Source organism: Elephantulus edwardii, unplaced genomic scaffold (assembly GCF_000299155.1).
Source record: "Elephantulus edwardii isolate Elephantulus edwardi_28Jun2011 unplaced genomic scaffold, EleEdw1.0 scaffold00074, whole genome shotgun sequence".
NCBI lineage: Eukaryota > Metazoa > Chordata > Mammalia > Macroscelidea > Macroscelididae > Elephantulus > Elephantulus edwardii.
In genome coordinates, this window is record NW_006399824.1 from 12900123 (window position 1) to 12915196 (window position 15074).

General features: G+C 50.3%; 2 protein-coding genes across 3 annotated transcripts; one reads left to right on the top strand and one right to left on the bottom strand.

Moving 5' to 3' along the window:
- The first annotated feature begins 644 nt into the window (after positions 1-644).
- EGR2 (early growth response 2) lies at positions 645-6122 on the top strand. 2 transcript variants are annotated; one of them, XM_006889024.1, is made up of 3 exons: positions 645-751; positions 3168-3376; positions 4664-5925. In XM_006889024.1, the coding sequence occupies exons 2-3, from the start codon at positions 3208-3210 to the stop codon at positions 5923-5925; spliced, it is 1431 nt and encodes a 476-aa protein (XP_006889086.1). In that variant the 5' UTR covers positions 645-751; positions 3168-3207. The 2 variants fall into 2 exon arrangements, with proteins under 2 accessions (XP_006889086.1, XP_006889087.1); XM_006889025.1 differs by lacking the exon at positions 645-751 and having other exon boundaries at positions 3078-3376; positions 4664-6122.
- Positions 6123-13001: 6879 nt separating this feature from the next.
- ADO (2-aminoethanethiol (cysteamine) dioxygenase) lies at positions 13002-13805 on the bottom strand. The gene has a single exon (XM_006889026.1). The coding sequence runs from the start codon at positions 13803-13805 to the stop codon at positions 13002-13004; it is 804 nt and encodes a 267-aa protein (XP_006889088.1).
- Positions 13806-15074: the final 1269 nt, after the last annotated feature.

The following is a 15074-nucleotide window of genomic DNA, read 5'->3' on the forward strand; positions in this document are numbered from 1 at the left end:
GATAATCCTTTTTAGAAAAAAAATTTGAAAAGTTACAGAAAGTGTCTACTGACCCATTTCCAGCGGAGGTTCAGGTAATGATCCCAGGATTGGCTCTGGGCACCTTCGTGGGGGTCCGCGCAGCTCCAGGCAACAGCTAGGTGCCCTCGTCCCAACCCCAACCCCCACTACACCGCACGGGCTTGGTGCTGTGCGGTTCTCCGGAGAGGCGTGAGTCGTGGGAAAAAGCTCGACTTCCTGAAGGTCAGTCACTCCCATTTACTTGGTTTCAAGACCGGCAGGGTAAGCCCGCCCTCTCCTCGGTGTACCCTCCTTCCCTAGCGGCAGGCCACTCACCCTCCTCTGGGGCCGGTGGCAACCCAAGACCGTGCGGTCTGCGGGCTCATCCTGCCCTCGGTGCCCTGTTCGCGCGGGGATCTCGGAGCTACCCCTCGGGGCGGCCGCCGGCCAGGTCTGCAGTAGAGGCGGCCTTGAGCCCGTCCGCCCACCCACGTGCGGAGACAGGAACGGAGCACCAGCAGCCACCGCGCGCGCATTCTCCGGTGGGTGTCTCACCTCGGGGGGCAGCGGGGCAGTAACCCGAGCCCCGCCGTGGCGACTTCCATTTGCATAATTCCGCATCCCTCTCTTTCTTTCGGATGTAGGGCCGGAGATGCGAGTCGGGCTGCCCTCCGAGGCGTCGTCTTGCCCATGGTCAGCGCGGGGGCCGCAAGACCGACTGGAGCGCAGGCGGAGCGGGCTGGCGCACGTGGTAAGACGGAGTCTTTCTTATCGTCCCTTTTTTGGGGGGGGAGGGACAGATTTTGCACGGTTTTGTTGGAAGTTGAGGTCCCTATGAAGGTGCTAACTTTACTGAGTTTTCGTGCCTTTTAATTTTCACCCCCAAATAGGAAAGAGCCCGCAGCGCAAGTGAGAAACTTTCCCAAATTTGCGATACATACTTAAGTTAGGGAAATGGTCAGCCGAGGAAAGCAGGGTTCATGGCGGCAGGGTTTTGATGATGGACGAGGAGGCCGTGCCGGACCGCCCCGAGGCCCTGACCACTGGCTTCCAGGCCCGGCGGCAGCGGGTGCGCGGTAGCAGGTGAGCGGCGGAGAGGAGCCTGCAGCGCCGCGCTCCCTCCACTGCGTGGCGCCGCCGCGCCCGCCCGCCGCCTGGGCCCCAGCGAGACGGGCGTCTCGGGGCGGCAGAGGGCTGGGCCTCGGGGCGGCCCCCGCGCTCCTTCCCGGGCTTGGAACGAGAAATGGTCCAGCAGTTGGCCGCCAGGCAGGGGCCTTACACTCTACCAGATACTGCCTGGGGCTGAGAGGCCTCCTGGGGACCCCCTTGCCAGGCTCCGGAGTGCCCCCCATGCCATGCGAGCTGGGGTTCAGGAAATGTGGGAGCCTTGCTGGTGGGAACTAGCATCCGCTGCTGTTTGGATCTCTCGGAAAACTTATTTTAAAAATTGCTTTGTGGACTAAACAGAAAGGTTTTCACTCTGGTTAGTTTCTTTACTCGCCAAAAGGAATCGCGGACGGGGTGCTGGTGGGTATAAACTGGCTCTCGAGGTTGTGTGCAGATCCCGAAGTGGCTCCTGGCATAGGAGAAAATTTCCCTCCAAGAGTGTGTGCGTGTTCTAGAATAGGGCTCCTGTGCAGGCAGGGAGCACCCCCGGAGTGTGGGCTTTTGGGGAAAGGGGTGACGTGGCTGACGGGATTGAGAGTGAAGGTAAGGACTGGTGCCTTCCCTGGGCATCTGACGAGCCAGGGTGCTAAATGTTCCGTCTGGCGCCTGGGGACTCTCTCCGAGAGGCGGCTGTGAGGCAGGCGCACCGATGCGCAGTGTCAACAGGGAGGTGTGTAGCGTAAGGTGTGCGAGTGGGTGTGTGAAGGGGCAGCGGGGGCGAGAGTGTGTGGTGCGGAAGTGGAGCGCGCGCGCGCGCGCGTGTGTGTGTGTATGTGGTCGGGGTAGGGTAAATGTCCAAGCCTCCATCTGGACACCCCCACGCAGTCGACCGCCCAGACACGCCTGGAAGCGCGCCCGCTCCGAGCAGCAGCTGAAGGGAGGCGGGGAGCGCGCGGGCAGAGGACGGGGTTGGGAGGGGGTGTTCGCTGGCTGAGGATTTCTCTCGAAGCTCCCCGCAGTCATTCTGCGCCTCCTAGGGCCTAACCTTCAGCCCCAAGGTGCCCAAAATACCTAAATAAACAAACAACCCCAAACCTGTTCCGTTTTTGTCCCTGTATAAATAGAACAGACTTTCCAAAAAAGCAATACCGCATTCACTCTTATCACCAGTCACTTCTTTCCACCAAGTAATTCAGAAAAAAGCAGTCAGCTTCCGTGAATGCATGCTGCCTTTTTTTTTTTTTCTGTCTCCTTTTGCTTGCGGTTTTGAGCTGCCAAGAAAGTGAGTAGGGGTTTGACTGTAGTGTCTCGGCTCCGCTCGGTTTCTTTCCGAAGTTTAATTTTCCGGAATGGCTCCCAAACAAGGGTTGGAGAGGCGGAGCCGCCGGCACCGGATCTTCGCCTTTTTTGGAAAGTCCCGGGAACCGGAATTCCTCCTCGCCCCAGGAGGCCGCGCCGCGGCTCCTGCCGCCTTGCTTTCTCGCAGCTGCTGGGGTGGGACCCGGGGCGCGCCCCCTCCTCGCCAGACCCTAAGCCTCAGACCCCGGGCGTGGCTAGGGCCGTGCGCCCTGGAGCCCCGTGCGCTCGGGTGCAGCGCAGGCCAAGAGTCTCCGGAGCCTGCACGGCCGAGCCCGTATGCAAATCGGCCATGTGACGGCAAAAGCCGCCTAGCCCAGCCCTGTTCCTCAGTCCATATATGGGCAGCGACGTCACGGGCATTCAAGACCTGCCCATAAATACTTAGAGCAACACTTTCCGTCGTACTGAGAGAGCAGCAATTGATTAATAGCTCGGCGAGGGGATACAGTGACTGTTACAATACACTACACCAGCAACTCCTGGCTTCCCAACAGCCGAACACAGAAGTTTGTGGCAAATAGCCATCTTTTAACCTTTTTTTTTTCCTTTGAAAGAACAACTTGTTTGCTAGTTTTATTTCTGTTGGATTTAATTTTATTTTTTTTTTTCTGGGCGGCTTCTTTTAATTGTGGAGGGCAAACGGAGATACCTATCCAGGCTCAGTCCAACTCGTCTCCAAAACGGCTTCTCTGACACTCCAGGTAGCGAGGGAGTTGGGTCTCCAGGTTGTGCGAGGAGCAAATGATGACCGCCAAGACCGTAGACAAAATCCCAGTAACTCTCAGTGGTTTTGTGCACCAGCTGTCTGACAACATCTACCCGGTGGAGGACCTCCCTGCCACGTCGGTGACCATCTTCCCCAATGCCGAACTGGGGGGCCCCTTTGACCAGATGAACGGAGTAGCTGGAGGTAAGCCGCATGTGCGTGTCTTTGCGAGCCCTGAACCGAGTGGGTGGGGTACGGTGGGTGTTCGGGATGCAGAGGAGAGTGTTGGGGGCTAGGTGGGCAGAGTTGACAGAACTGGCTTTAGAGGCTGACAGGGCGTGCAGAAACAGCCCACGGGAACAGGGACCAGACTCCTGGAGCTCTGTGCGAGGGGCAGATGCGCTCGGTTGTCAGCAAGCGGTCCGGTGCGCAGGGAAGGGGTGGGAAAGGCCCAGTGCTGGGCTTGGGACTTAAGCAGAGTCCTTTGGCTAGTGTCACTCTGGCATCCTCTAAGGGGTCGGGGCAAAAGTGATGGGAAAGTTCGGGACTAGGGGAGAAAGCCGCGCGTCTGGAGAGACGAGCGATGGAGAAGCGCCAGTGCCAAGCATCCGCTGTTACGCTTCTGGCAAAGCGGACTGGGGGAAATTCTCGGAGCTCATCTCACCTGCGCACGCCACTCGCAAACTTGAGGGGGTTAGGGAAGCGGGGGCTCCGACCCTGGAAGGTGGAGGAGGGCGCTCCACCGCGGGAAGCGGCCCCCAGGATGTTGAGGGAGGCCCGCGGGGGCACAGGCGCTGCAGGTTTCCTTGGCGATGCTGGGGAAAGTCGTCTCCCGCAGCCCCCTGTGTTCCTTCCTCGAAACCTCTCCACTGGCCTCTGGCTGGGGCGGGGACGCACAGGCGGTTAAGAAGATTGGAAGTAAAGGGAATCCTATAGACTTTGGCCTCCGTAGCCCCTGACTCTACCCAAGGGAGAGGAAGGGAGGGAAGCCACTGAAGCCAGGGAACAACCGAGAATCAGCTTCCGGGGCTCCCCTCTCAGTCTGGCACCTTCTCGGCATTGACTGGGAATGATTATGTGTTGGATGGTGTCTGTCCTGGACACCCAGCCAGGACCCCCTGGCCCTTCCAGTAAAAGAGAGGGATTGAAGTTTCAGGCAGATGGGGAATTTTTAATAATGCTGTTACTATTATTGGGTGTTTTTATTGGGGACTAGAGCTACAGATGGCTTAGGGGGTGTGTGGGAACTCATCCTACTTTTTGAGGTAGTTCTTGAGTTTCAGGTCTGGACTAGTCTCTTCCTGTTTCTGATCCTCAGTATCCCCACCTGTTGGATTTGTCACATCTCAGTGCTGGGGTGGACCCCTGTGGAAGGGCTGGGTTGGACCCCTGTGGAAGGGTTGGGGTGGACCCCTGTGGAAGGGTTTGAGAGGGAAATTCTTGGCCTGCATGCTCACTGCTCCACCTCCGTTCTGCCCTTTCCCTCCTCAGATGGCATGATCAACATTGACATGACGGGAGAGAAGAGGTCCTTGGATCTCCCCTACCCTAGCAGCTTCGCTCCTGTCTCAGCACCTAGAAACCAGACCTTCACTTACATGGGCAAGTTTTCCATTGACCCCCAGTACCCTGGTGCCAGCTGTTACCCAGAGGGCATCATCAATATTGTGAGCGCGGGCATCCTGCAAGGGGTCACCTCCCCAGCTTCGACCACAGCCTCGTCAAGCGTCACCTCTGCTTCCCCCAACCCACTGGCCACAGGACCCCTGGGCGTGTGCACCATGTCTCAGACCCAGTCTGACCTGGACCACCTCTACTCTCCTCCGCCACCGCCGCCCCCTTACTCAGGCTGTGCTGGAGACCTCTACCAGGATCCCTCGGCCTTCCTGTCTGCAGCCACCACCTCTGCCTCCTCCTCTCTGGCCTACCCACCACCACCTTCCTACCCATCCCCCAAGCCAGCCACGGACCCAGGTCTCTTTCCCATGATACCAGACTACCCTGGATTTTTCCCGTCTCAGTGCCAGAGAGACCTGCATGGTGCAGCTGGCCCAGACCGCAAGCCCTTTCCCTGCCCTCTGGACTCTCTGCGAGTCCCTCCTCCACTCACTCCACTCTCTACCATACGCAACTTTACCCTAGGAGGTCCCAATGCAGGGGCCCCAGGGCCAGGAGGCAGTGGAGGCAGCGAGGGACCCAGGCTGCCGGGCACCAGTTCAGCTGCTGCTGCTGCCGCCGCCGCCGCTGCCTATAACCCACACCACCTGCCCCTGCGGCCCATTCTGAGGCCTCGCAAGTACCCAAACAGGCCCAGCAAGACCCCAGTACACGAGAGGCCCTACCCATGCCCTGCAGAAGGATGTGACAGGCGCTTCTCCCGCTCAGATGAGCTGACAAGACACATCCGGATCCACACAGGCCACAAGCCCTTCCAGTGTCGGATTTGCATGCGCAACTTTAGCCGTAGTGACCACCTCACCACTCATATCCGCACTCACACCGGGGAAAAGCCCTTCGCCTGTGACTACTGCGGCCGCAAGTTTGCCCGGAGTGATGAGAGGAAGCGCCACACTAAGATCCACTTGCGGCAGAAGGAGCGGAAGGGCAGTGCACCTTCGTCCTCCGTGCAGACCACCTCCACGGCTGCCTGTGCGGGGGGCACACCGGCTGGAGGCACCCTGTGTGGCAGCAACAGCAGCACTATTGGTGGGGGGCCACTCGCCCCTTGCTCCTCTCGGACCAGGACACCTTGAGACAAGACTCAAGTTGACATTCCAGCTCCTTGAGGCCACAGAGGTCCTTCATCCACGCGAGCTGCACAACAAACACTACCACCCTTTCTTGCCCTGTCCCTCCCTTCAGTGGGCAAAAGGCCTTGGTGGGGCCCAGTACTGCCCTGCTCTCCACTTGAAAGCAGGTCCTTACTAAAACTCAGCCCCCTCTAGTCCCTTGTAATGAGTTGACTGTCACCCAAGGAGAAGGAGAGGTTCAGAAAGGGGCTGGCCAGAGTTGTGTCACCTAGGGGCTGAGGTCTGACCCTGATATAAAGGGTGGGTGGACTAGGTTGGGCTTGGACCCATCACAGGTCTTTAACTCTGGATGTCAGAGTTGTTCTGGGACTTTTTCTACAGTAGGTTGGGAGATGCTGTTTCCCGCAAGAAGGGACCAGCAGAAAGCAGCGAAGCTCATGTGCACTTTATGGCTGGAGGCTGGTCTGGGGACGCTGTACAGTGAGTGAAGCGTGGCCTTTGTGGCACATTCTGTGACCCTAGAACAGTGAAGCAGACCTAATCTAGTCCTCTCAACCCTTTAAGCAATATGTATTCTCAACTCAGAGAACAGACGTGCAATGTGATGGGAGGGACATGGCAATTATCTACTCCTTTACTGAGTTGAGAAATACAAAGACTTATTTTTCCAGTGTAGATCTACTCAGATTTTGTGTATTTTTGATGTGCACTGTTCTGCAAGTTCTGAACTTTTGTGTATGGGGGAAGCATTTATGATTTCTTGAAATGAGACAGAGGTTAACTTATTTAAAAGGGGATGTACATATATTCTCTGAAATTAGGATGCATGCAATTGTGTTGGAAGTGTCCTTGGTGCCTTGTGTGATGTAGACAATGTTACAGTGTCTGCATGTTAAAGGGTTGCCTTACTATGGAGAAGGAGAAAAAAAATCATGCCCTCGGTTTAGTACGGCTGTATATTTCTGCCTATTAATATTTGGAATTTTTTTAGAAAGTATATTTTTATATGCTCTGTTTTGTGACTTAAAAGTGTTATCTTTGTAGTCAGATTTCAGATTAAGAATGTAAATAATGTTACCAGAGCTGACTTGTTTGGTTATTAGCTCGTAATAGTTGTGGAAATACAAAATAATCTATTCTAATGCAGAACCACTAATTGAATTTCAGATAATGGATGGTTTATGACTATAGTGTAAATAAATACTTTTCAACAATACTTTGGCACAAAAGTTGTTTCTGAAAGACTTGTGGGTGTTGAGTGGAGGCTGGGTGGGAATTCGCTTGCCATCCAATGGCTGGTAGGGTCAGATAGCTCTAAACACCAGCAGGTGAAGGCTTTGGGCCAGACCAGGCAGGACCTTCGGATGAGCCTGTCACCATCAGCCTTCCAACCGCAAAGCAATCTTCATTCATAGCAAATGCTAGTGTTTGGGGATTTCCCTTAGACTTTGGTGTAAAAATGGGGAGGCGGTGTTTTGACTCATTGTTCCGTCCTCTAAAACAGCCTATAGCCTTTCTCCGTTCCTGAGTGGGCTCCGGAAAATAAATACTTACAAACAAGTGCCCACTCGGAGACTACACATTTGTGACTTTCAGAAACCTGACCAGGCCTGGAACGCAAAGATGTGGCTTTGTGGAAAGTGTGGTGGCGTGGCCAAACTGGAAATGACTTTTGGGTTCCAGGATTAATCTCATGACCACAGAAAACTTTTTGAAAAGCACTATCTCCTTTTCTGATCAAAAATGCTCTTCGGCTCTGCTGACGGCAGCAGTAATGGGTTGCCAAAAGAATTACCCCAGGACTCATTTCTCTCCAGGCTTCACTCCCTAAATTGTCAATTCTATCTGAAAGATCATGAATGCCATAGGTTTGGTGGGTCTATAATCACACATCCAGTGTGTTACATGTGATAGATGTATACTCCATTACCTACTACTGTGAGCGGATTCTGGCTCACAGGTCTTCACAGGAGGAGACTGCCCATCTCTGCCCCCCACCCAGAGCAACTGACCTTTTGGTTAACCGCCTGACATGTTAGACACGGAAAAAAAAATCTTTGGTAAATAGGGAGAAGTGGTCCCCATCACACTAGACAGGTAACCCTGGTGGCAGGGACTGTAGGGCGTGGGGTTGCTAACTCAGAGGCTAAGCCTCCTCTCTGGCTGTTTGAGTCCACTAGTGGCTCTTGGGAAAATGGGCAATCTTCTGCTGTATGATTTAAAGCCTTGGAACTGCAATGCAGGATCAGTTCCAACTGTACAGTGTGTGATTTAAAAATTACAAATACTAAAAATACTGTTCATCCACATTTCATACAAAGCATTTTTGTGCTATTATTTTTTACTGTAAGATCTTGCCTTTATTAAATCCATTTACAGCCCCTTTCTCATACTGGATAACATACTGCACTGTCCACTAATTAGCTAGATCACCCTGACACCTCATTTGTCCTTTGCCACTATTAAACTCGACTGGTAACTGAAGGCCTGTATCAGGACAGCAGACAATGACAGCCACTCTTGGTCCTTAGCAGCATTAGAATTTGAGAGCCAATCTGTCCAGGTAATTAACTTGCTTCTTCTCTTTTCCCTCTGGCCATATTTCAGTGATGCAGAATGTCTCTTTCTGTAGCTTTTTCTACTGACCAGTGCTTTCCCATTTGCTTACATTTCCCAGTTTGTAAGCAAAGTATCAAACTTGTTTGTTCCATTTAGAGAAAGAAGTATGTGTAAACAAAGCTACATTTCCATAGTTAACTTTAATGAATTAACATTTTTAATGAACATCTCTCCTAAGGTTCCATTAAATTAAAAAAATGATAGTACCAAATTGTTATAACATAAATTCTCATGCCAAGTTTTTATTTCAGAGCACCTCCAATCAAGATAATCTAAACAACTGTTTATAAAGTTGTAGACCAAAACAGCCATGTTCAATGAGTTAAGATTAAACACGTTTTGATGAATGCCATCAATTGCATAATTGCTTTCACCCTGAAGTGGGCTTGGAGACAGTAACATCCTATAGAAACACCTTCCCACCTCAGCCAACCTTGTGGATTTTACCGTTAGACTGCAAAGTGTTAGGTTACTATCTTTAGTCACATTCTGCTGTGCTTCAAACATTTGCCTTTGAGTTTATTTAAGCCCTGTTAAAAAAAAAATTAAAAAAATCACAACATAGTATATAGTGTTCCTAGTCTCTGTATGCTTTATTAAGTATCACTGTTTAACCTATTATTTGCAGTTTTTCAGCAAAAAGAGACTTCCAAAGAATAATTCCTTGAAGGTTCATAATGCTTTAGAAATGGTTAGCTGCATGTTGAAAAGATATATTAAAACCTAGATAAAGTTTTTAAGTGTTCATAAAATAATTTTTAAAATTTCAGTGGCCTGATATCAAAGGCAGATTTTTACTGTATGTATTTTTACTGAAAATGGCCGCAGTGATGTTTTAATCACATTTTTGTATGTTTTTAAAAGGGGGGGGGGGAATAGGATTAACAATTAGTGCCTAAAATGTTCCTAGTTCTGACTATGGGAACATATTATGCCCGTGTCAGGTTTTACAAAATAGTGGTGTGTCACATTAAACTAAAAATTCTACGGAATCATTAGAAGAAAATTTACGTCCTAAGATTCTTCACAGTACATCAACAACTAAAACAATTCTATAGAAAGGATAAGGAAAAAACCCTTAGGTCCTAAGATTCTTTTAGGATGGAAATATTTGATTCCTCTTGTTAAGGAAGGGAACTTCTCCCTGTCATGGCAGATTAATTAGTGTGATTACATGTTAAGTTTCCAATGTTTCATTCAATGCCTCCAAGCTAATTCTCAAAAAAATAAACTACTTTTAGTATTATTTGGACTTCAGAAATCTGTAGGCTACCATTTTTCAGTACAACATACTCCTATACAGTACAGTGAACCTGTAACAATCAAAATGCAGACATCTTGGTAAATACTACTTTTCCTTTACCAATTTACAGTAATCAAATATGATCTATGTTTAAACGATTTCAAACATGTCTTTATTTCCCAAAAGTCCAGTGAATGATTTTAAGTCAAGAACTGGAAACATTTTTAGGTTTGAAAAGTTAAGTATCCATATGAGACTTAAAAATGTTTCCTTCTTTGACAGTGGATGCCTGATGGCCCTGGGAGTGATCAGTGGCTGGCTTCTGCACAAAACCTAGTCTTGAAGCACATCAGTCAGCATTTACAGGAATGGCCCTACTCTCAGGTTAGAGTTGAACGGCCATGCACAGAGCCCTGGATTAAAAATATATTGCTTCTTCTCTGGGTAGTTGAACTATATAGCCCAAGATTCAGAATGATCTAGAATAGAAAGACTGATAAGAGTCCTTCCGAGATGACAATACTGAGGGAAGGATGCAAAGGGGGAGAGAAGGTGTGCATTCTGGGAGAAGTGAAGGACTAGTCGTGCTCTAAGTTCAGAGAATGCACTCCTGTAGGCAAAAATACATCATTACTTAAAAACAGGCCACAGTTTTCATTAATAACACAGCAGCTGGTGTAAATGCGATCCATGCAAACTCAGGTTTAATACAAATTACCTCTTCTATGGTAGGTAGGCAGGTGGGCATACACTACTGTCCCTCTAGTGACATAGCTGGTCATTAATAGAACTACAAAATTTATAAAGCTTGATAAGTATTTAGACAATTTTTCACCCACAAGAGGCCATTATTGCATTTGTTACTCAACAGAAAAGTTAAATAATTGCTGTCATTGTGCTCATTAGTCTCTCCTAAAAGAAGGTAAGTTTTATCCCATTGTTGTTACCAAAACTCCAGTCAGTATTGCAGGAATACATGGAAACACAATAGCAGCACAGGAAGTAGGTCTTGACTAGAAGTTTATGCATAGAGGTGCAAGGTTCTCTGCACCACATTTTGTCTCTGTAATGAGAATATTCTTTCCATCAGTGGCCCACTAACAGTCTCATTTGAATTTCCCCACTGGTTTATTCAGGATTTATCAGTGAACCAATTTGAAACAATATTGCTGTTTTCAGCCTGAAACAATTTCAGTTATTTTGAAAAGCACCTTAGTTTTCCCATACAAATTGCATGTAATGTGAACAAGGAAACTTTTGTATAATGAAATTTGAAACAGTTCTTCATCAGTGTTTCACTCTTACAATGATTTTTTGCAGGTTTAATATACTCCAGGTTGTAGAACATTTATATTAGTATCAACAACCCTTGTTAATAATTTTTCTTACAACAGACATTTAAAAAATGCCTATTTTGGGAATATTTTTCTAATTACCATCTGCATATCTAGACTTTCTTTTCAAACTGAGTGGCAGGAAGAACTGCTTCAAACTGCCCCCAAAGCATATTAAAGTCCACACCAGAATATAAAGCTACATCAATTTTAACAACCTTAGAAGAACGCTTGGCGGTAGGCACATATTCTACCTGTGTCGGGTCAGATTTTGCATGACATTGAACGTCATATTAAATAAACATTATCTTTTTGTTAAAAAATGTGTCAGTCAAGTTACTCGTACCACTGTAAAAACTGGGAACTATTTCTTCACCCTGAGCCTCTCTAACCCAGTGTGCAGAGACCCAAAGGCAGGCACTGTTGCCTAAAGGGACAGGGCCAACAAATACTTGCCGCCAATAGCAGTCTCTCTTCACTGTGGATAGTTTAATTCTGCTGCCACTTGGGCAGGTTAATCAAGAGGACTTAGACAAAAGCTGGGCAAATTTAATGTGTTTATTTCTACAATTTGTTTTTATTAAAAGTTTTGTGAAAAAGAAATCCTATGTATAGTAAAAAGGGGAAACGATAGTGCTTCGTGGTCTGAAGCAAATGGTATTAGTGCATTTGTAAACATGGTAAAGCTGCCCAGCCGATTAAAAGAAAAATTATAGTAGTCACAGATAGCACAATTGCTAATTTCAAGGGTAGGAAGTGGGAAGTGTTTCCTCCCAGTGTTGGTGCCTCTTGCTTGGATCCCATGTACCTTTTTCTGTCTTCCTATGGAAAACTACTCTCAGGTTGTGGGTGGATCTCAGCTGACATTGCCAGCTGACAATATAGCTGAAATCCTGGCCCTCTAAACATTAGAATTCCTCAAAGAATGTGAAGGACTCCTCACCCTTTTTTTTCCCCTACCTTTACACGAAATACTGGAAGTAAACAACAGTGATATCAAATTCAAAAGCTGGTAAGAGGTGGTGTACATTCAGTTATTTGGAAGCATAACTGATTCAGGATCTCAGGATCTTCTGGTTAGAAAACACAGGATTACCCTATAGCCTCTTAAAAGTACTTACAGGGGAAAGTCATTTGAGGAGAATACAGTCTGTGAATCTGAAACCAATCTGCTAAAGTCATCGATCTGGAGGCTGATGGGACGGAGAAGTTCCAAGTTACCCATCTGTCAGAGATATTCAGGTGGGGATTTCTTAGATGATGCTAGAGTACACCACAGGTGGCGACTGAGTGAGGGAAGAAATCGTGTCATCTACATGCATAGTTATGGCTCACTTTATAAAATGGAGCTCATCGCTCATTAAACCTAGATTTTCACCAATGACTTGAAACTTGAAGCACTTCAAGACACTGGCTCATGTACAACCAATAATAAATTAAAAACCCAACAATAAAGATAAGGGGGAAAGGGCCTAAATGGAAAATAAAACCTATTTACCCAAGTGGGGGCTATTTAGTGTAATTTAATTTGTATTTGGGTGAAGTACAGAGGAAGGATATTTTCATTATGGCTTTAGGTTGGAAGCGCTTCAGATAGTGCCGTGCCCCACCCCCTTTCCCCAAATCAAAACTTGGTGGCAGTGACAGAGGCAGGAAACCACCTAGCCTTCCCACCTACCCACCCCCATCACGGTGCCCCGTGGCTGTAGTCCAAATGCCCGCGAATCCCACGTCTCCCGAGGAAGCGGCTATTGCCCATTCCAGTAGATCCAACGCCAAAGCGGGGAGGTCGGGAGAGAGCCCTTGTGCTGGGTCGCGGGCGGCCAGGCGCACATCGAGACAGGGGCTTGTGTTCGGGCCACGGCGGCCGTGCGCCAGCGGCTTCAAGGGAAGACTTTGGGGCCTGGATAGGGCTCCCCCTCGCACCAGAAGTCATCAGCCTGCGGGGTCTCCAAGAGCCATACCTCTCGGGGAAGGTCGGAAGCCGAGGCGGCCTCCTTGGGCCTGATGGGCTCCAGCACCCGGTAATAGTGGCAGTCCCGGCCGTCGTCGGGGTTGTAGGGTGGGGCCAGGATGTCCAGGAAGGCGGCTGGCCCGTCCACTGCGTCGATCTGGTGCAGGTTGTCCCGATACGGCGTGAGGACGCAGGGGCCGCTGGCTTCGGTGTACTCGGCCCGGGAGCGCAATACGCCCGGCCGCACGGCGTCCCGCTCCCGGGGCTGCAGCGGCGGCTCGAACTGCTGCTCGGGCGGCGGGGCCCGCGGCCGCTGCCCGCCGCCCGCCTCCAGCTTGTCCATGCAGCTGATGCGCACCGTGCCGTAGAGCACCTTAAGCATGCCGTGCATGCCCGGGTGGTCGTGCAGCGGGATGGACGTGCCGCTCTTGAGCAGGAACACGCCGAGGCTGAAGCCGTCCGTCTCGTAGATGTGCATGTAGGTGACGGGCGGCAGGTTGGGCGGCAGTGGCTTCCGCGTGGCCTTGCGCGGGGCGATGTTCAGGTCCTCGGCACGGACCTGGGTCAGCAGGCTCTTCAGTTTGCTAAAGTTCTCCGGGAAGCCCGGCGGCGCCTCCTGGCCTGGCGCCGCGCCCCGATCGGAAGCGCTGCGGCCGCCCCCGCTACCCCGGAAGGTGAGGCAAGCCTGGCGGGCGATCCGTTGAATCAGGGAAGCCATGTTGTCTCGGGGCATAGTCGGCTGTCCTTCTGCGGGCCAGGGCCGGGTCCCTCTGCCTCCTGCTTTCTTCCGTCCTTTGCGGTCCCCGGCAGCCGCCACGGCTGCCCGCAGGCCGGGGCGAGGCGGGAGGCCCCGCAACTACCGGCGCGTCCGTCGAGCGGCGCCGCTGCTCGAGCACAGTAGCCACGCGTCCGCAACCGCTCGGCCCAGAGCGCGTTGCCTCGCGGCCCCTTCAAGCGCGCACGCGCACGACCCACTCCCCGCACTCACGCACCGTGTGCAGGTACTGGACGCGCAGACGGTGCCAGACTTTCGCTTACGCCCGACGCTTCATTCAAGCGGCCCGTTCCTAGGACGGTGGCCTGGTGCCCGGGCTCCTTGCAGAGCATGCTGGGACTTGTAGTCCTGAATTCCTCAAGCACTTTGTGCGCTTCCCTTTTGTCAACACGATGGGAGAAGGTCTTTTGCAAAAGTTGAGCAGAAGAGTAACTTTTGTAGTATTCCAAAGTGTGTGTTTGCTTGAATGATAAAAGGTGAATTAGGTGCAACAGAAATAACCAATTAACTACAATTCCCGGCCTCCTTAGCGGGCTCGCTTACGCACTACGGGCCGCTAGCTTGTGGAGCTTTTTTTCTCTTTCGCGAAATCTGGCAAGAGGGTAGTTAAGCGTCTGTCGCTCCTGGGGCCACATCAGCACGCAGGGTTGCTTTCTAGCCTCCTCCTTGCAAAGGAGGCTGTTGAATGAACCTTGGCTTCTGGGGCTTGTCTAGACTGCACTGTCTGCTGTGGCGCTTTTGTAATTTTTCTGTTTCTTAGGAGGTGAGAGAGTCGAAGCCTTCCTGGTTATCATCACATTATTCTGCACAGCCGGACCCAGCTGTTGTATCCACCAGAGTCTGATGACGCTGCTGTCTGCTCTGTTTCTCACTGAAAGGATCATTTAATGGGGTCACGGATTCTGTGTGTGCTAGTGCTTACTAAACCTTGGTTTGTCCAAGAAGCAGCTGGTTATAGGGAGACTTTTCAAAATTAAATATTCTGATGGTCTTTCAGAGACTGATTTTGAGGCATCCTGAGACTTAAGAAAGACCTTCTGCCCTTCGTTTTTGACGCTTTATTCCTTGCCAAGCGAAGAAATCTTTGACATAAACAGATCTTGACTGCAAAACGAAGAATTATAATAGATGCCATGACTTTAAACTTAGCTGAGTCAAGCCCTCAAATTTTGACTGCCAGAGTTGAACGTGCCTTTCTGGTACGTTTTTAAATTGGAATGGCTCAGT